We start from the raw sequence: 20,275 nt of genomic DNA on the forward strand, positions 1-20,275 counted from the left end.
TGAACACAGATGTAGTTTTCCATTTTACAGGCTGTTTATGTCTGGTGGATTCCTCTCTGTGGAGAGGAGGGGTTTGTTCTTTCATGTTTTTTAATGGCTGAGAGAGACCGCAGCCCCTTTTGCGGCCCGGGCATTTTCCAGTCCTAACAATCAACAGTCACACGCACAAGCGGAGCTGGTTACTTCCCAGCTGCAGAGTGTGGGCTCTGCGCCGACGGGGTAATTACGCTACCGCTAACTCCCGCTCTGGGGAAACATTCTCAGCCACATTTAAAAAAAAACCCCAACACTCCTCGGATCCCCGTGTGGCCGAGCAGCTGGCGAAGCTCTCCAGAAAGCGTTTAAAGGAAGTGTAGGAATCAGACAACGAGGCAGGCTCAAACAGTCGGGGCCTCACATTTAATCTTTCCCATGGGTGGGTGTGTGTGTGAGAGAGAGATGCGGGGTCATTTCTGACAGGATGCTGACTGAGGTTTGGCTTGCGGTTTTCTGATTTAACTTGGTGATCCAAGCTGTCACAATGCATGTCTTTACATCCCAACTCCTCTGCTCCTTTTGCTGCCGACACGGCGCAACCCAGCACTGAACCCTTATTAACAGAGCATGTCGTTCTTGTACAGAAACTTAATACTTGACACCTGAAACCCAAAAGGCTTCATAAAAAACTCAAAGTTCACAAAATGACAGTTACTGAGCAAAGTCTACCATATTTTGCCAATGCTAGCAATTATCATGATGCTTAAAGCAAAAGCAATCCTCGCTAAATTATATTGTGAATGTCTTTTCTTTTTCCGCACTCTAAACTGGCCATAAAAATCTCACAAAACATGTTCGACTCCAAATACATCAAGCACATTATTAAAAAAAAACATCAAATGATCCCAGATCTTGGCAAAAAACCTTTTGGCAACTCAAAAGGCCCAATATGTCACAATCCCAATCAAATGAAGATATCTTGGCATCAACCATCAGCAATAAGACAGCTGCCTGGGGGCGTGCGCACCGTATGGCGTACACCAGGGGAAAGACGCAAAAGCACTAAAGATAAAGACATCCTGCTGTTAATGCAGTGCAGCTTGGACTTGACTCCCACCTGGTGATGAGCCTGATGAGGCCACAGCACTCCCTTTAGCTCTCAGTTGGAGTGGAGCGTTATTGTTTTTAAACCCTATTGTGAGGACCTTTTGCCTCCTGCAGAACTGCATGATGAAATTATGACGGGGGCTCTGGTGCATGATACAGCAGTAAGCCATCGGCAGGGGCACGGCTCACTGATGCGAGATTCCTCGGTGGCATCTCCTGTTACGCAGTGCGGCTCTGTCAGCACTTTGTGAGACACGAGGATCAGAGTTTCAGGCAAGGCTGATCGGGGCCAGGGAACGACACGCATCCCGTGACCAGGAACAAGATGATCTAGTGGTAGTGGTTAACCATGTCCTAATGAGCGGTGACCGCCCCCCCCCAAAAAAACAACAACAAAAAAACCCAGTGATGTCAACATCTACTTGGATGTCACACAGACACGACGAGGTGCTGGAGTGGTCCGAGCGGGACAGAGGTGAGTCCCGCTGGTGAGAGCCCAGGCAGCGGCTCATGTCACGGTTGGCACGTCTGTGGAACTGGCTTAAAGGCTTGATAGGAAACATGGGTTGTAATGTGCTTCCCGGGACCAAATTAAAAAAATGTGAATTAGAGGGTCTTATTTTTATTAAAAAGAAGATTTATTAAAGTGAAAATCAAGTTTATTTATATGGCGCTTCTTCAGCGATATCGGCAAAGTTGTGCTGAGCAGGATTATATAATGGGAACAAACCGTTTTAATAAGGACTGGGTTAAAGTACACCAAGCCCTTCCGTTAAGGGGAGATGAGACCTAACAGTGAGCCGTTCTGATGGGTAAATGGATGACAGGACTGATTAAATGGCTTTTGCAAGTGCTTGATGGGGAATGTGTTCTATCTCAGGTCAGGACAAGTTAAAGACTCAAACATCCAGAATGCTCACAGATGCCAGCCAACTTCACGGCCAGAATCACGTTTCTTACCGCAACGGGCATTATCGACACTTAGGGAATGACAGGCTCTCATAATACAAACTGTTCGTTGCCATAACAGCACTGCCCCGAAACATCACAATATACAGCAGGAAACGTCTTAAATGTTCTAACTGTTGCAGTTTCATGTGTTTTGAACCCGAGGGGGGAGGTTTACTGTTTTTATTGTGTTGTGAGCGCAGAGAGAGGAGGCGTTCCAGCATGGAGGGACGTTGGAGCAGCACTGGGGAGGTGCTGGAAGCCACTTGCCGCCAGCACTTGTTAGGGGGCTGTTAAATGCCACGTTGTGATCTTTAAGAACACTGAATAAAACGAGAGACACACACACACACACACACACACACACACACACACACAAAAAAAAAAACATACCCAAAGCAGCCATCTGGTTCTGGTTACCGCACTGGAAATCTGATTAAAGGCAAATCTCCAGCCACACAGAAAGGCGTTCACCATTAATTACTGAGAACAGCTTAGACAGATCAGACCACAAAGAACTAAACTCGAAACCAATGTTGTGATTCACTCTCCCTTTAAATACGAAGCAGGCTCTCAATAATGAGCAGAGCATGGAAGTGGGTCTCGACTGTACAAATTGAGGTGAAGGGGGAGAGGAGGGTTTGTGGTTGGCTGGGCTTCAAAGTTAAATGGCGTATCGAGTTTCTTTCTCCTGCAGAAAGCCCTCAGTGAAATAAAGCGTACAGCTCCGCTGCCAAAAGGCTCTCCTAAATAACATCACATGGTCTCTCAGACTGGAGCTCCAGCGTAGCCACTAAGGCCAAGAGAATGAATAAAACCACATTAGCCACAATATCTCCATTCAGTCGTAGAATGGAAAACATACAGGTGCGAGTCTAAGCAAAGGACTTCCTGCTACTCTAGACTGGTGGAGGAAATAAATCTTATTAACTCAAATGAAAGTGCAGATAAATGACCGTGTTGAGGTGAGTGTAAGGCTATGAGCGCCATTTCTCTGGTTACTGTTTAAATAAAGACCAGATGGGGAAAGGTTCTGGAGAATATCTAAGAGGGTTAACCTCAAGGGATTTTGTTGGAAAGAAACACCAGCATGACTGAGAGATGGAATTTTTCCCCTCTTTTTATATTTTTTATTTTCTTTTTCTTCTTTTGGGTGAGGACTGAGGACAGGCATAGATTTCATTGAATACACAAATGTTAGGTCTTAATATAGCGATTTTGAAGCTCAGGTTTGAGACTTTATTTGCTCATGAAAGTGAGTTTTACAGCAGGACATTTATATAAAATCCACAAGCATTTCTCTATGTAATGTAAATTATCTTAACAGAAAGCAAACTGGTTTTCACCACTAGCCACAAGAGGGCAGTAGAGTTTCTATGTCAGACAAAAAAAAATAAACATGACAAATCCCATCAGTCTCTTGATGCAGAAGCCTGAACCACACTTCAGAGCCAGAGCTGAAGGATCACGTGCTTTTTAAAAACACGCAAACAAATAAAAAAAAAAAAACAGGCAGGTTATCAAAGGCATTTAAAAGAACCTCCATTAGTTATGCCAAACTATTATCAAGAGTAGAAATTGATTTATACCCATGGCTAAATATATTATTAAAATTACAATTGTTCTATACATTTATGTATTATGACAGGATGTATATAAAACACTTTCATAATTAAAGTACATTAAAGTTTCTGAACGACTACTGGCCACATTAGGCCATGACCACAATCTAGAAGGTGTGATGTTCAAACAGAAAAGTTCAGCGCGATGTTCCACATATGGCTTAAAAATTTATCCAGAGGACCTTATCAGCATTGGTCTGTAAATCTCTCTCACACTCACACTCATAGATCAATACACACACTCCTGTCTGATCTGGGCAATCTGAAGCAGCGCCTCTCTGGCCTCCTCATCCATGTAGCCCTGCAGGCAAAACACACGTTCAGTCAGTTCTGCTCTGCTCAGTCAGGACATGAAACATCTGAGAACATAGAAAACATCGGATCCTAAACTCGAAATCGTACCTGAGCTGCACTCAGAAGACGTGTACGATACATAGAAAGAACCTGCCTATAACGGCTTCCGGAGTTCTGTGAAGCAGAAGAACATATGGGAAAAAAATGTATATTCCAAAATTAGTGCAAAACATATATAATATGTAATATAATATAATATATATAATATAATATAATATAATATATAATAAAACGTTTCATGCTTCATTGCACATTTTAACCTGCACAGTAAACGCTTATAGAAATCTTGGTGCCTGCTAACGAGGAACACCGAGCCCTACTGGTTGGACTACTTTGGATAATGTGCCTTGTGTTTGCATTACATGGACATCTATACATTCATTTATATCCACGAGCACAAAAACCAAGTCTGAGACAGGTCCACTGAAACAGCTCTGATGCCTTAATGACAGCAATCAAGCAGTGTGAACCAGCAGAGGTCATTCCACAGTCCACGGCTAAACACCCTGCACCTGTGCAGTGTAATGATAGTCTCAGTCTCCTAACCAAACAGCGACCCAGCACAGAAACTGCACAACGCATTATACAGATTTTTTTTTTAAAGATTTGCATGCTTTATTTAGATAGGTTCGTATTTTTTTAATATCTTCCACCTGAACTGAATTGTGCAATAGAATGTGAGGAACAGGAAATGAGACGTCCAGGCTATGAGGTTACTGTGGGTGAAATCTGAGGCAGGGTGGGGGCGGACGTAGGGGCAGGGGTGGGCATTATGACAACAACAAAAAAAACGTTAGTGTTACATTAAATAATTAATGCCACAATATTTAGTTTTTCTGAGGTTTGTTAGTAAACTGGATGCAATTCAGCACCAAAACAGCAATGCAGGAGACTGTAGGAGACAAACAAACAAACAAATATGTAAAGACTATGCAACAGGTCTGTGTTAGAAATACTGACAATATCCATTATGTAAAGAAAAGCACACAGACATATTGGTACATTGCCCACCCCTAGGTGTATCTTAATGAACTCTGTAAATAACAAGCACACCAAAGTCAGACACACAAGGCATGAAAAGTTTTCTTTTTAGTTTTCTTTGAAATGGCAAATATAAAGCAAAATAAGGATATATTTCCTCTCAATTTCTAGCTGACATTTAAAAAAAAAACAAAAAAACATTTTTGTAAGAGTAATTTCACTTGAAAATGGCACTTGGAAATGTAATTTAGTGTCATTTGGCTTCTCTCGGCACAACAGTGTGATATGGCAGCCTCCAGTGAGTCAGTGCAAGAGCAGAGCGCCTGCTGCTTGTCTGTGGTGTAAATTCAGGCAAGGTGAGGGTCTCCCTGCACGGTGGGCTCACGTGTCTCGGCAGGTGCAGGCCAGCGAGGGGGGGCCCTCCCTCTGAAAACTGCCTCCACGCCATGGAGACACGGGCCACTGGAATAATAGATTTCCCCTGCGTGCTTCAGCACACCCCCTTCCAGCCAATGGTTGGAGAGTTTAAAAAAAAAAAAAGTCTCACCTCACATTGGTCATGAGAGAGTATGCAAAGAGGTCAAAAGGAAACTCATGAATAAATATGTTGCTCATGAACAGAAATAATGTTCTGGCTTTAGGCTTCGGTGGTGTGCGTAATTTGTGACGAGACAACAGACAAGGCTCAGACTCCGAGGCCTAACTACCACATTTCGTTGGAGGCTTGGGGGCGGGGGGGACTGACCTCTAGTTGTTGCTGCAGGCGGTTAATGTGTGTCAGTAGGGCGGCGCAGTCAGAATGTGTGGCATGGCAGGGGCAGCGAGGCTCTGATGAGCTGCTTTGAGTCTCCCTTTGGCCCTGTGCCTCCACCACATCCTCCAGACCCTGGGATGGAAAGCACGCAGGGTAAGGCCGCAAAAGTCCGAAACAACGACCACGACAACAGCCCTCCAAATTACAGTGTAGGAGTCTAGTTACACAGATGGGATTCCTTGGAGAAACAATACAAAAATATAACATGGATTTAATCTGGCACCAAAGCTGAATAGTCGTTGAATATAACCCAAATATGAACAATATGATTTATGAAGGGTAATGGACATCCTTGTTCCTCAAACCTTGTCTTGTCCTTCAGGAGGGTCTGCCAATATTCTCTCCTGGCCAGCACTGGCGGAGGACTCAGTGCACTCGGCACTAATGGGGAACTCACTGGTTTGGCTAGTTGGCTTCGTACTGTCCTGCGGGGTTCCAGCAGCCTGTGAATCCTTATTGTCCACTCGTTCTGGGTGAGACTGAGCTGTGTCTGGTCGCCTGCCTGCCTCCCACTGCCTCGGGGTCTCCCCAGCGTGTTGGTCCCTCTGCTCGCTCTCCATCTCTTTAATGATCAGCCTGAGCTGGGCCAGCTCCCTCTCCTTCTCCTCCAGCAGGGCCGCCGGCACAAATCTTGCCTGCAGCGCCTCCTGCAAGACGTCCAGTTCGGCCTTCTGCTCCTGCAGCTCAGCGAGGAGGTCTCGGTTCTCCTCCTCAGCTCGCTGCTGCTGCCGCAGCGCCTCCGTGGCGCGCGCCTCTGCCTGCCGGAGGGCTGTGCCGAGAGAGCTCCTCGCCGCCTCGCGCTCCTCCAGGCTGATGCAGTCCTTCCTGACTGCCTCCTGCCGGAGAATCCCGTTAGCGAGGTCTGCGGTCTTCGGAGACGCAGGCTGCCATTCTGAGGAGGTTTGTACCTCCTTGCACGCCACTTCAGCTCTCTTGGCCTGCACGGTGGCCAGGCTCACCTTCAGCGCCTCGCTGTGCTCGTCTCTCCTCTGCAGGTCTTTGGTGAGTTTGTGCACTTCCTGCAGCAGCTCGTCCCGCCGTGCACGCTGCTCCTCCAGCTCCCTGCGGCTCTGCCCGAGCTCCTCCCGGGCCTCCTCCATCTTGGCCACAGTCGCCTCCCTGTGGGCTCTGGCCTCGTGCCGCTGCGTTCTGAGATCCTCCACCAGGTTCTCCCGCACAGACACCAGGTGGGCCTGCATCTGCCGTACCCTGGCCTCCGAGCCCGCCATCCTGCGCTGCACCTCCCTCAGGGCCTCCTCCAACTCCCAGGCCCGACCGTGAGCCTCCTGCAGGGCCAGCTCTCTGTCCCGCTTTAGCGCCTCATAGTCATGGACCTGCCTGGCCAGAACTGACTCCAGCTTCAGCACCTCCCCCTGGGCCGCCTCCTGCCGACGCCATGCCTCCTGCAGCTCCCGCCTCAAGGGCTCCACCTCCCCAGTTTGCATCTTTGCCAGTCTGAGTGCTGATCTGAGTGAAACAGGAGCTGCTGGGTGTTGAGCCTGTAATACATTCAAATAAAAGCAGAAACAAAGTGACACCTCGCCTCATTCTCTTGGGAATTCTGATGGGATGAGGGACTCGAGTTTGATTTCAAAAATCCTGCTATCGAGTGATTGAGCGCAAATGATTTAGATCTCTGCAGCTCTTACTATCTACAGACTTACAAAAAAGACAAAGTCAACAATTCAATTCCTACATGCCAGGAATTGGATATCCAATCCACATGAAATCTACAAATAAAAAGGTAGCGATGACCACAGTTTATTAAAGTGACCTTCAGATCAAATAAAAGCTCATTAAGAGCAGCTCATAAGTCAGAATCAGGACCGAAATGAAACACCGCAGAATAAGTAGTGAAAGAGGTTCCAGAGGAAAGGCCAGGTACCTGCGCAGACTCTAAATGAGGACTCCTCCTCTCCTCTGCTCCTGCAGGACAACATGGCACAGTCAAAACAGCAACTCAACCATTCAAGCTACCTGCTGCATCAATGATACTGGGCGAAACGAGAAGGCCGAGCGCTTACCATCTGTGGAGAGGCTACCACGCTCTATCTGTAATTCAGACAGCAGTCGTTATAAAACACAGCCTCTTCGTGGAGGAAATTAGCTGCCAGTGGCTGGGTTTTAGTCAGCACCAAGAGAGTGACTCACCGCCGACTCGTGTGCTGATCCGTTTTCCTGTTTCGACACTTCTGTGCTGGCCCCGTTGATGCCAGAGGATGAGGCTTTGGCAGCCTTGCGAAAGAAGAATATCGCAATAACAGTGGTTATAAACCTTAAACCACCTGGAGAATCACACTGCTTGAAGTGGCCTGTGTTAGTGCATCTTGTGGCGTTACTCGGGAATGTACAAAAACACTGTCTAGCATGAACAATAGTAGCAAAACAGCTGTTCCTTTTAATCATTCTGACCGCTCGGTTCAGTCCTGTGATTTAAAAAAACAACAACAACAAAGAACAGGATCTGAAAATCAATCTGTGTTCACTCTTACAGAATATAAACAAAATTGTTGTTATCTGAGATCTACTGTGTCCTGCCCAGATCGGATATGTCTGAATCAAATTAATGATGAGAACGGTTGACAGATTATAAGTTAATTTCCCAAAGTTAAAGGGTAACATTCTGCTCACATGTGCAGTCAACTTCCTCATATGAGGCTGCGCTTCAGTGTACAGTGACCTCTGCAGAGAAAACCAATACACATTCTCCTTCATTATTAATTAGGCCACAGCAAAGGGGGGAAAAAATCGTTCTCAAGCGCGTTTACTAAATTGCACAGCTATAAGCAGTTCAACCTCTAGGTGGCAGTAATGCACACAAATAGCTGGAATGAGAAGCAGCCTTAGATTTTCTGTTTAGATTCAGGAAATGTCTTTAGAGAGCCAAAGCAAATCCGCAGTAAAATGGCAGGTGTCAGAGAAGGCACATAGAAACATAATTAAATCATTAAATTAAACTAGTTTATAAACAACACTTCACTGAGTAACCAGGATGAGTTACTTCATAATTACCTGTAGCTGTATCTTCTGTGCAGTATTGTCAGCCTCTTTAGCTGTACAAAGGAAGAATCGTGCATTTATTATTAATACATTATTTGTCTGATCCTTCCATTAACAATTATAACGTTTTTTGAAAGGTATGTGATGTTTCTTTTATATGCCATGTGCATTTTGGTCCGTGTTTGTCAACCCAGACGGTTTACATTCTGCTCTGACCCACCTCCCACAACACCCGAGCCCAGCCCTGAAGATCACTAAAATCCTCGTACATGCACGCTGTGCACTAAAGGTTAGAGCGAAAATATGGCCTCATCCACAGTTCCTGTAATCTGTGGCAGACTCGAGATGTCCTCTGCCGAGGCCTCTTCTTTATTGGAGAGTAAAATATACAACACTGAAACTGCCTTAGGAAATAATTTACTGCAATGGATTTAGTAAATCTACATATCCAAAGACATACATGATTACACCTCAAGGGTTTCTGCTTTAATGAGGTGGTTGTTGGAGAGATATTTTATTGATCAACTTTATTGATCATAAGGGGAATTTCAGAAGGGTTTAAATCACATGGTACTTTCAGGAGGTCTCCCATCCAAGCACCAGCCAGGCCAAAGCCTGCTTCACTTCTGAGACCAGATGAGATCAGGCATTCTCAGACCGGCATGGCCATAAGAACCTCTCGAGTAACAGCTGAACACACCGATTTGCTACAGAGATGTGTAACAGAATCTGACTGAGTGTAGTCCTGTACCTACCCACACAAATCTGGGGAAAACGGACCTCTTATAAAGTACAAAATCCAGGATCAGTGATCTGCACTGAAATGTGAACATTCTTGCATCTAGCCAAATTCTTCTCAGCATGTTGCGTTGACATACTGCCTGACGGTGATGGAACAAAACTGAAGAGGACCCGTCTGGCCTTCTCAGCTTTCTGAGATGCCTTCATTTACAAGTTAATACCGCATAGATTACGCGTACGTCTGCATGAATAAATACATGAATTAAAATCTTTAGCTGCTATTTAAAAGAATCCACAGAACCAGTTGACCTTAATGGGTGGCCACAATTTGGGTGCTATGACCTCAAAAGCTTGGTTGCCATGGGTAACCGGGTACACAGAACGACTGATTAAGCTCATTGGACCCAAGAGAATGAGCTGCTAAAGTAGGGTGAATTAGTCACATATTCAGCGCTCTCATTGTGTAATACTTATAATGCAATAACAGTAGGGTAAGAGTGTGAATCTTAAACTGAATTCTGCACTCTACAGGGAGACAGAGAAGAGAGCCAAGTGCAGGTGTAATGGGAGCCTGTTCGACTTATTATGAAGTGTAGCAGCAGCATTCAGAACTGCCTGCAGTCATCCAAGGGACGACTTACTAAGTGTTGAAAAGAGTGAACTGCAGAAGTCGACATGAGATGAAATGAGAGCATGTATAACCAGCCCAAAGGACAGGGACTGATCAAATATAAGCCCTAAATTACACAGAGGGGAGGGTGCTAAGAGAAGGGGCCTGCTATGTTGCTCAATCACAGGAACCGCTTTTTCCGGGCCAACGGTCAGAACTTCCTTCTCATCAGCATTAAAGCTGTGGGGAATTTTCCACCCTCCAGCCCCCAACAGCCTCAAAACAATCAAGGAACCTCGCAAAGCTTAAATGAAAAATATAGATGAATGATTTAGAAGCTGCGTCGTAAAATGCCTCCCAAACAGGGTAAAACTTCCAGGAGCTGGTTTACCCTGGCATGCCGTCTCCCAGGCTTGTCCGACCATGGCGATCAGGGCTTGGTCCTCGCTTAATCGAGCATAGTGGTAAGGGTCGTGACCATGGACGTCCACAGCAGTAACGTCGGCCTTATTCTTCAGCAAGACCTCCACTACGTCGCGACAAGGGTGCTCACAGGCCAAGATGAGCGCAGTCCTACGTGCGTCCACACAGACAGACAGAGCATGGCATGTTATAGAGAGGAAAGCTGTCGCTGAAAACCTCCAAGAACGGCCTCAGTGTTCATTCGTGACCTTGGGTGTTCTCCCTGGCCATATGATAAAGTCAGTCTACATGGTTTTTCAGGGTCACAACAGATAGTAATACCTTAACCATATTTGATATAAACACAAAAAGTGGCAATGTGAATACGTCCTCCTTTGCTGCCATTTGCTTGGCTGGTCTGTTTCCTCTGCTGCACTAAGTGAGTCTCTCATCCAGAGTGCAGACATGCAGGGCCATAAAAATACATTACTAGTTGGCAGTTAATGGCTATGAAGAGAATTAGAAATCTGAGGTAATTGCTTTGTCTTGATCTGTACTTGTTCATTACTGGCCGCGTTAGACTTAACTGACAGCCTAGACTTGTCATCAGATACAGACTGGTTCTTTGGTTGTGGACAGAAAAAGGATGAGACCTATGGATCAGCTCACACTGAGCTGAACTGACTTGAGTCCTGTGACCACCTATCCAATAAAGGTCTAAAGGTTGACCAACATGGCTGTTATGGCCCAGAAACATACAGACATTAACAATACATCTACAGGGTGTTTTTAATAAAGCGGCTAGTAAATGAAGGTCAAGGATTATTCTTCACTACTTCAGGAACTGCAGTGAATGCCACGGCACGGTTACAGCTACGGCCCCCGCATCCCGGTCCTCAGCATCTCCTTGTTCGCAGCATCTGTACCTCATGTGTACCGTACTTCACTTATGTGCTGGACTTCAGGTGTTTGTCATGAGGTCTCACACCTTCCTGTGTACTTGCATCTGTCCGTTTTCTGTGCCCTGGGTACGCCTGATTCTTGCTTGTTTTTCTGCCTCGTTGTCTTAGTTAGTTATTCTGTTCATTTAAACATTCTGCTTTTGTGTCTAGCAGTGTCTCTTTTCACAGGCATGGAGCGGTTTTCATACACCAGAACAGTGAATTTTACACAGTAATTCAACATGGTATGCCCTAAAACCACATTTGCCATGCGCACAATTAAAACCGCAGAGCTCATCTTAAAGTGACCATGAAGCAATTGCTGATTAGGTTCTTAAATGCCCGTTCTTGTTTTTATGCTAACCACCAAACCAGAAGGACCATAACAAGTTATTCCACACTGCGGCAAAGGCAGAGATCCTGAGGTTCAGGTCTGGCTGCTGGCAGGTATGGGCCCTGACCATCAGACCAAGCAGCCAGAACACAAATTTAACCCTCGAGTGACCATCTCCATCACACAAACCTGTTATCCATTAAACTGCATGATTTACACTTTGAAAAACAACTCGTGAAAAACCTGTTTCTCTGCCTGTGTGCTGCGTGTACCCTAATAGGTGAGTATTTCTCGAAGGACATGTATTCGTTATATAGTTCAGAGCTTGGGGACCCAATTTGGCTTCCCAAATCATCCTTCTACAATCCACAGCCTGAACTGGTTTAGAATATAAATAAGGACAGAGGGGAAAATACAGACTTATTTTGTTTGTCTTGGGAAGTGCTGGAAGCCCCACAGTGCAGCAGCTGCTGGCATGCTCGTGAATGACTTCTCCGTGCTGCCAGTAACAAGGGAGACTGGCCATCCTGAGGAGGACACACAAAATCAACACAAACCTCAACAATGCTTCCATTTCAAAGTTGGTGTCCATTTATAAAACACTCTGCTTCTCCAGCTAGGTTTCCTTCGATCATACATTAGCTTCCAGCCTGGGAGGTTAGGGGCCAACCAGAGCGTGCCGAGACGCATGTTGCTAGGTGCCACATCATTCTGAGGTGCTGTTCACACGGTGTCAAGGGACAGCTGACTGCGCTCATAGGGGAATTTCCCAAAAGCAACATAAGTGTTAAGATCACCTTAAATGAGAGAGTGAGTGTTCACTGTGCTACTTGTGTTACGATGCATTTGGGAAGCCCAGTTTGGGTCTGTAGATGTGACCTAATGATTAACTAGCATCACATCAAATTCCCTGGCTGTGGGAGAGAAGAACAAGGCTATTGTTTCCACCCAGAGAGCAGAGGCGGAAGTTATAATCAGACGTCCTGCCTTACTCACACCATTTAACCTTTAAATTTTACATTTGTGACATGATGATTAGGTAGGGAATCCAAAATGTGCTCAAGCTATGTGCTCATGCATTTGTACATACTCATACTATGGCAGCATAGGAAATTTGTTGCAGGTGATATGTAGTACGTGGATGTAAACTTGGTCTCCTGATCACAGATAGCTGTAGCAATGCTGTGATTCAAACTAGCAATAACCAGGCAACAAGATGAAATCTTAGTTGTATCACTTGGGAGCCAAAGAGCTAGTATAAATATTACCTAAATATTGCTCAAAGCAGCTGGAGTTATTTAAAAACTAATAATAAAAGAGGAGAAACGCCTCTTCCAGCTGTATACTCAATAAAATAAAATTCTGGAAGCAACAGGGGACTTCTCCTCCCAGAAACTGTGACTGGGTAATACTTCATAGTGTTTCTTAGGACTACGGGCAGGATCGAGTGTCCACGGTTTCTGGAGGACAGAACGTGGCCCGGTGGTTTGAGAGGAGAGGTGTTTGCTTTACGTCCCGCATTACAAGATAAAGGCCTTCAACGATAGGGCTTTGAATGTACCGGTCCCTGTGTGTGCAGTCATCATTTCAGAGAGCCATAAATACAATACTGGGGAGTTCCATCCTCAAAGCCATCAAGGTTGACTGGAATTGACCCGATTTCCCCTGATTTCATTTCACTGCTGTACTTGACCACAGAAGTACTAACACATGCTTAAACATATTTATTAAACAGTCATAATAAAAAAGGGGTGTGTGTACTTACCATATCAATGGCGCTGACAGATGCACCACCGTCACAAAGCATTTTGATTATAACGCTGTGACCCGCATATGCTGAGCGAAAACAGAGTAGAACAGCTAGATCAAACATCAACCTAGTCAAACTCCACTATGCTTGCACTGGGAATAATAATCCTATTATTATAATAAACTAGCTATTTTCATAACAGTTGACATTTCAAAAATAAAACCAGGTTAGAACATAGAAGAGACACAGAGTTAATAAGATTCATCAGGAACTCACCCACTATGACTCCTCAGACATTTGATAAACTGATGCTGTCTATTGATTTCCATTTTCATAAACATTTTAAAAATGCAGACTGGGCATGATCGTCTGCTTATGAAAGACATTTGTACCAAAATGTTCTATACGTTCACTACGTTTAAACTATAGTGTGACGCTGGGAGGCGAGGCAGGATGCAGAGTCAGTGGCGTTCAAACGAAACCAGACTTTTATTTTGACACGTAACAAAACGCGATAGTAAAACGTGAAGCACAACACATCGAAAACGAGCCAAAAGCAAATAACGCACTCTAAAGACATCAGGGGAGCTGAATAAAGCAGCACACACTGGGTTGAACACCGACAAGTGACGACTACCACAGAAGGACTTATATATACACATGTATATATACTCTAATGAGGGACAAGTGTAACTAACAAGGGAGGGACATGGCCATGTAGACAGACAGACAGAGAGACAGTTAATTGTTTAGGCAAATGTAAACTTGCTTACGAGATGAAAAACATATTTATATATTACTTTATACAACTGCTTAAGACAAACACACACACACCTGTCACAACTACTCGCCGATTCCCTAATCATTGTGACGTTGACAAGAATATGCTATTTTGATTTATAAGAGTCACCCTCCCATTTGGTAAAATGCTATAAAGCACCTACATGTACACAAAAGTGCGAACACAGTCTGTGGTTTTTAACGTTCTCTCTAATTCACTCTGGGAACAGAGGCATGACTGCAGAGACTCATGAGGGGATAAAGTGGTAGGCTCAGCTGTGGTGGTCACACAGAAATGCTGCTCTCCTTTCCTTACCTGCGTCGTGCAAAGCTGTCCTCCCCTGCAGGTCTGTGATGTCAACAGGACTTCTACACTGCGGAGCGACATTCATAACATGCAAATATTGAGTAGTACCTCACCCCTTAAAAACACACCCCCTTTTGTTTCCCCACGAAAAAGCTTCTGCCGACATTATTCTACACTACACAAATCGTGTTGTGCAAGAGTAGCTCATGAACGAATGCTCATGTCTTTCACCCAGTGCGATGGGTCCCCATTTATTTCTCAGTGTTTTCTATACACTGAGACTTTGCTGCTGAGGTGTATATATATTAAAAAAAAAAAAAAAAAAAAGGTTGCAGCAACCTCACTTCAGCGCAGACATTTGATGTAAGGGAACAAAAGGAGAGGCAGTCGGAGAGACGCACAGACTGTGAACACGGCATGGAGCAGAAGAGAACACCGAACAGCCAGCACTACTTGGACTTGTTCATCAGGCTTTGGAAGGAATGTTTTTTGGTGGGGCTGTTTTTCACAAGACACATCAAGAGGTTGTCATTCCAGGGCGGCTGCTCTCATGAGTCTGACTTCCTGCGATTGTTAGTGAGTGAAAGCCAAGCTGGCAGTACCTGCAGCAGTCTCTGCACGCAGGCAGAATGGCCCCCTCCCGCAGAGAGATGCAGCGCTGTTTTACCTGCACAAAGAGAACAACATGCACATGCCAAACATGCTGGCCACGCGCACGGCCTCCGCAACAACACACGGCTCACTCGGGAGTCTCTCTGCACCCTGTTGCTCTGCTCCGCTTCCACCTAGTGAACGCAACGGTATCTGAATTGCCTCCGAATCGAAAAGTGGGGCTTACCGGCAGTGTCCGAAGCGTGCAGGTTGACGCCATGGCTGAGTAAAAGGTTGAGGCCGTTTATCAGCCCGTTGCTGGCTGCTAGGTGCAAACTGCAAAGAACAGATTAGAAATTTTGGGTTTTTCCTTCAACAGATAATGAAAAACAAGGACAGACAAGTAACAGTGCACATGAACAAGTACAAATTTTGGTGAAAAAGCAAACAATTCAACACTTTTGGACAGTTTTCGATTCTCTAAATGTGGCTTGTGAAAAGCTTCAAAATGAACCGCTGTGTTTAATCAGGTGTTATTTAGTCTTGTCATTGCAGTCAGGGGGCAGATACTCAGCCTGAATCAGAATTCTTTCTTTGAGCTCGACCTCACTGGGCTTGTCCACATTAGGCAAATATAGCAAAACCCACAGAATGTGTTTTCTTTCACTGTTCATTTTTGTCAAATTTGCGTTAATTCAACCCAAGGGATTTTGCAATGTACACTATGCAAAAGGCAAGCAGCCACTGCTGGATTCTTAATCTGTCACTATCTGTGGAAAAAAGAAGAGATAACGGTAAGGTTAGAACGTAACTGAATTGACGTTAGTATTATTTTAAATGAGACATATTAACAATGCAATGTTCCAGCTACGAATATAATGGAGACTGAATCTGCATCACACATTTTATCACTTGCAGACCATTTGAGGTTGACTGAATAGGTGTTGATACATATTTCATTTTATGAGGAGTTTTAAAATAAAATACTTCAGTAATATTAGGATAAGCTACTTTTTTCTTTTTTATCCATCCTTCAAGTTCTGTTGGGTTTTACATGTATAATAATTACAATACCAACAAACACTAATGCAAGATTGATGAACATTACATGCTTACTAAAATTTGCCCAGAGTGCAAATCCTCAGAATGAATTCATTACTGAATTATAATTATATTTCGCAGAAAATATCTCCAAAAACCTAATCTGTTCTTGCAGTCCTCAGCATGTTGGATAGCTAACATAGCGCACCCACCACAGACAAACACACCAAAGTAACACCAACTGGGTAGGAGCCTACAACATTCAGCGAGTTAAGAAGATCCCTGAAGGTTTAGACAACAGCCCTTGACCTGCCCTGTCCTTGGAACTACCAAACATTTATAGTTGTGTACAAATCCCAACAGATGAACCAGCAGCAACAGCAAACCTCAACAGCAGACCTCAGTATTCTATGGCTTCTCTACTGGTGGACAGAAAGAGTGGAATGAGGAGGAGAACAAGGGGTACATAGAGCTCTGGTAGTGGAAATACTACGGCAGACAGCATTCAGTACATCTGACCAACCTCTGTGGGACAAAGGAGGTCATGGCTGTAAAGGAAGTACATCATGAAAGTAAGGGAGAAGGGACCAATGAGGAAAGGTTCTGTCTGTGTGATGAATAACCAGCAAGTAGAAGCACAAATGGTCTCCTCCTTTGTGCAAAAATAATGTAACGGGGGAGGGAAGTACAGTTTGAAGAGTGCATACATATATCTATCAAACTCACAACTTTACGGCTGAAAAAGAAGCTCCAACAGCTCCGTTTCCCCCGGAAGTTAAAACACCAACATAGCATTGCTGCCTGGTAGACCGCTCACCTCTCCTCTCAACTGTTTGGGTCCGGAAAGGGGAAACGCCTGGTGATTCAGCTATATGGTGAGTCCACTAACCAATAGGATAATTCCAGTATATGGCCACTGCTTGTTAAGGTTCTCTCAAACAGACCAGAAAATGACCAAAAGAGATACAAAAAGACAAATCTAAAGTCTCTTCTGATTATGATATCTAAGAATGCCCCTTTTCAATTATCTAGTACTTACTGCAGCTGGATCATCTATGCCAACCCAGTTAAGTGGTGCCATCTGACGCATGTCACAATTAATTTAAATGTTTAGCGCTCTAAAAAATATCCAGAGAGCTTTGACAATTCAGTTTAACCCACTGGTGTAAGCTTAGTAGAGTTGAAGTTGAAATTGCTCACTAATATAAATGAGACTTGTCACAAATGTAAACTTTTATTGGCTTTCAGTGGCCCAAAACCTGGCCATCTAAAGTTGTTATTAAGTGTAAATCTCTAGCCTCACAACAATCTGACCCCTCTGCAGGGGATTATTTTCCCATCGGCTTTGTATTGCCTCTGTACTCAGAAGGACTAAACCAGTTTTACAAGTCACTCTGAAAGTTCAGAAACGTTTGTGTTACTTCACAGTCTTGTTATCCAATATGGGAGTGAGGAGGCACAAACAGATTTTTTCTCGTTGCCATTTTGCCCTTGTTCACACTTCGAAAAGCACAATGGCATTCAACAGCATGTTGTGAGGTTGCATCAAGCGTAGACAATAGCATGACCTTATTCGAAAAACAAAAAATCTCATTATTATGTCTGACAAATGTAGACACACCAAAGTCTTTGAAAACACTTTTTTTTTTCAAGGACTCTTTAGAGCAGGTGAATATTTTAGGACTGAAGCACCTAACTGAAAAGTCTCAAAAGTCACAGAAAAGTGGTTGTTAAGGTAGCTTTTTTCCTACAGAGTGCTCTCTACGATGGACGTAATTACAGGGCTTCTGCTCTTTGACTGGCCACTCAAACTTTAATTTAAAAAAAATGAGGTACATCAGAAATCGGTTTCAAAAAGGAGAGAGATGTGTTCTTAAGATCCAAATGAAAGATTCCAGTAACAAAAAATCCCTGAACAATTCCATAACATGCTCAAGTCATTTTTTTTACTTCTTTAGACTGGATGGAATAATTTAGACCGAAACGTGGGGATTACTGTAAAGGAACTGACAGACATATATGATTAGACGAGCCCATTATTGGGGGACACTCACGCAGAGAGGCCTTCAGGGTTTAGTTTGGTGGGGATGGCTCCCTTCTTGAGTGTGGCGGTGACTTTAGCTACATCACCACTCTCCACTGCTTTTATAAGACGCTCGTCATACTTGCTCCACTCTGTACTCTGTAACATTGAGCAAACCACAAGATGACATCAGAATACACAGCAGATACAATGTCAAAGAAAAAGACCCCAAGACAACATCTAGGCTACATCTGGAGCTACATTTTGTTCTTCTGTAACTAAACTGAATGTTTTTTGTCCTCTATACAAGTCTATAGACAAGAGATGGTCTATTCTGTATGGCAAGATGGACTGTTTCTGTTTGCCTAATTATTCTTTAACCTAAAGAACAACTTTCTGTAGACAGTCAAACAGAAGCCCATCACCACATAGAATGGATTAGGTAAATCCTACATAGACATGGGATTCCTACATGAGAATGATGGGCACTGTGAAAATCCTCAACTAGGAAGGTTTGTATAGTGTACTAAGGATGCTATGAAATAGCCTCCACATATCCAGAATGACTTCATTCAAGCAGAACCTGGACTACTACATAGCAAACATTATTGCTCTTTTGAATAAAACTGGTTCTGGTGAACGTAACGAGGGTGTAACAGACATTTTCAATCCGAATTAACTTTAGAGTTCGTTTAATAATAGACTCCCTTAAAAGTAGCTTTACGGAAAATGTTCCATATAAACACAAAGTATATCATTATTTATATTTTGTATCACGAATAGATCCTTTTAATTAGGGTACAAAGTAAATGCAAACTATTCAACAACAACAAACCGAGACATTTAGCGTTTCTGTTGTGAAATTGGGGGCGCTTTAAGTGGCTGATAAAGGTGCATCAACCCTGCGACGGTCTTTTGACAGCCGGTCTGATCATGAAATCCACGCATTCTTTCGCCCGCTTCATGTAGTTATGGGCTCTCTCTTAACTTATTCACTACATGGTCATGTTAAGTTACTTATAGAAATCATACAATTACACACACACACATATATATATATATGTATAGTTAAATTAAATTAGGCGAATCGGTGGTCTTCGAGTTACACACACCCTGGTTCTTCTACAAAGCTCTACCTTAATAAGATAGCAAGTAGCCTAAGCTATTTTCTGAACGCCATGGACAAGGGCCAAAACGTAGCTAGCTAACTAACAGATAAGATTTTATCTTGTAACGAAGCGTGGGATCACTCACCCTTGTTGATGTTTCTTGTTTCTTCAGTCGACGTTTTAGACTCTTCATCGTTGCAGTGTAGCCTACTGCCAGAACGCTCAGCCAGTGACTTCAGTGCGCTAAGCTGGCAGGACCCGAAGAACTTGTCTCTGTCCCAACTTTTCCCGTGAACTCCAGCAGTCGGTTCCAACTTCCAGACCTGAGGCGTCTGCGTAAAGACTGGGAGCAGTGGGAATGGCTGAAGTATCGGAGCGAAGGTCATAACGAGGAAAAGTCGCCTCGCGTATGTCCGGCGGATTGTGTGGGCTGCTCCTGAGCATAAAGTGGCCTCGGGGTTTGTTTCGATCCTCTCAGCTGTACTGCGGCGGTGTCCCAGGAAGCGACACCCATTCAGCCAAAACACAGCCATAGGGCAGAATTGTGGACGGAGGCTCAGTTCTCAAAACTGCAACCATTTTCAGACCCCAGTACGACTGGACTAGCCCAGTGTAAAAAACATAAGCACGGGTTAACGATGTACAGAACACGATCAAATATGTCATGCATAATATTATTTACACTCGTGCTTAAGTAAAACAACGTAGCAACTGAGCATGAAAAACCCTAAAAGAACATTTCGGCCTTTATTTAATCAGCTAGAAGTTCAGTATTCTCTCATGACTATCAGCTGGTTACATACGAGTCAAACTTTCTTACATTAACTCAAACAGCTGAAATTTA

The 20,275-nt window shown here is 44.1% G+C and overlaps 1 protein-coding gene across 6 annotated transcripts; it reads right to left on the reverse strand.

Annotated features, from left to right (window-relative positions):
• Nucleotides 1–3,256: 3,256 nt before the first annotated feature.
• Nucleotides 3,257–20,019, reverse strand: uacaa (uveal autoantigen with coiled-coil domains and ankyrin repeats a). 6 transcript variants are annotated; one of them, XM_035525583.2, is made up of 17 exons: nt 19,577–20,014; nt 18,354–18,481; nt 15,506–15,594; nt 15,270–15,334; nt 14,677–14,734; nt 13,596–13,666; nt 12,251–12,357; nt 10,545–10,726; nt 8,815–8,855; nt 8,434–8,484; nt 7,954–8,037; nt 7,827–7,854; nt 7,688–7,728; nt 6,108–7,301; nt 5,734–5,874; nt 4,056–4,121; nt 3,257–3,954 (listed from the first exon to the last, which is right to left on the reverse strand). In XM_035525583.2, the coding sequence occupies exons 1-17, from the start codon at nt 19,622–19,624 to the stop codon at nt 3,883–3,885; spliced, it is 2,466 nt and encodes an 821-aa protein (XP_035381476.2). In that variant the 5' UTR covers nt 19,625–20,014; the 3' UTR covers nt 3,257–3,882. The 6 variants fall into 6 exon arrangements, 5 of the variants coding, with proteins under 5 accessions (XP_035381476.2, XP_035381477.2, XP_035381478.2 ...); XR_014124059.1 differs by having other exon boundaries at nt 3,882–3,954; nt 6,200–7,301; nt 19,577–20,019; XM_035525584.2 differs by lacking the exon at nt 8,434–8,484 and having other exon boundaries at nt 19,577–20,013.
• Between the last annotated feature and the right edge of the window lie 256 nt (nt 20,020–20,275).

The sequence above is a fragment of the Electrophorus electricus genome, chromosome 6 (assembly GCF_041902795.1).
Source record: "Electrophorus electricus isolate QZ-2024a chromosome 6, ASM4190279v1, whole genome shotgun sequence".
Classification (NCBI taxonomy): domain Eukaryota; kingdom Metazoa; phylum Chordata; class Actinopteri; order Gymnotiformes; family Gymnotidae; genus Electrophorus; species Electrophorus electricus.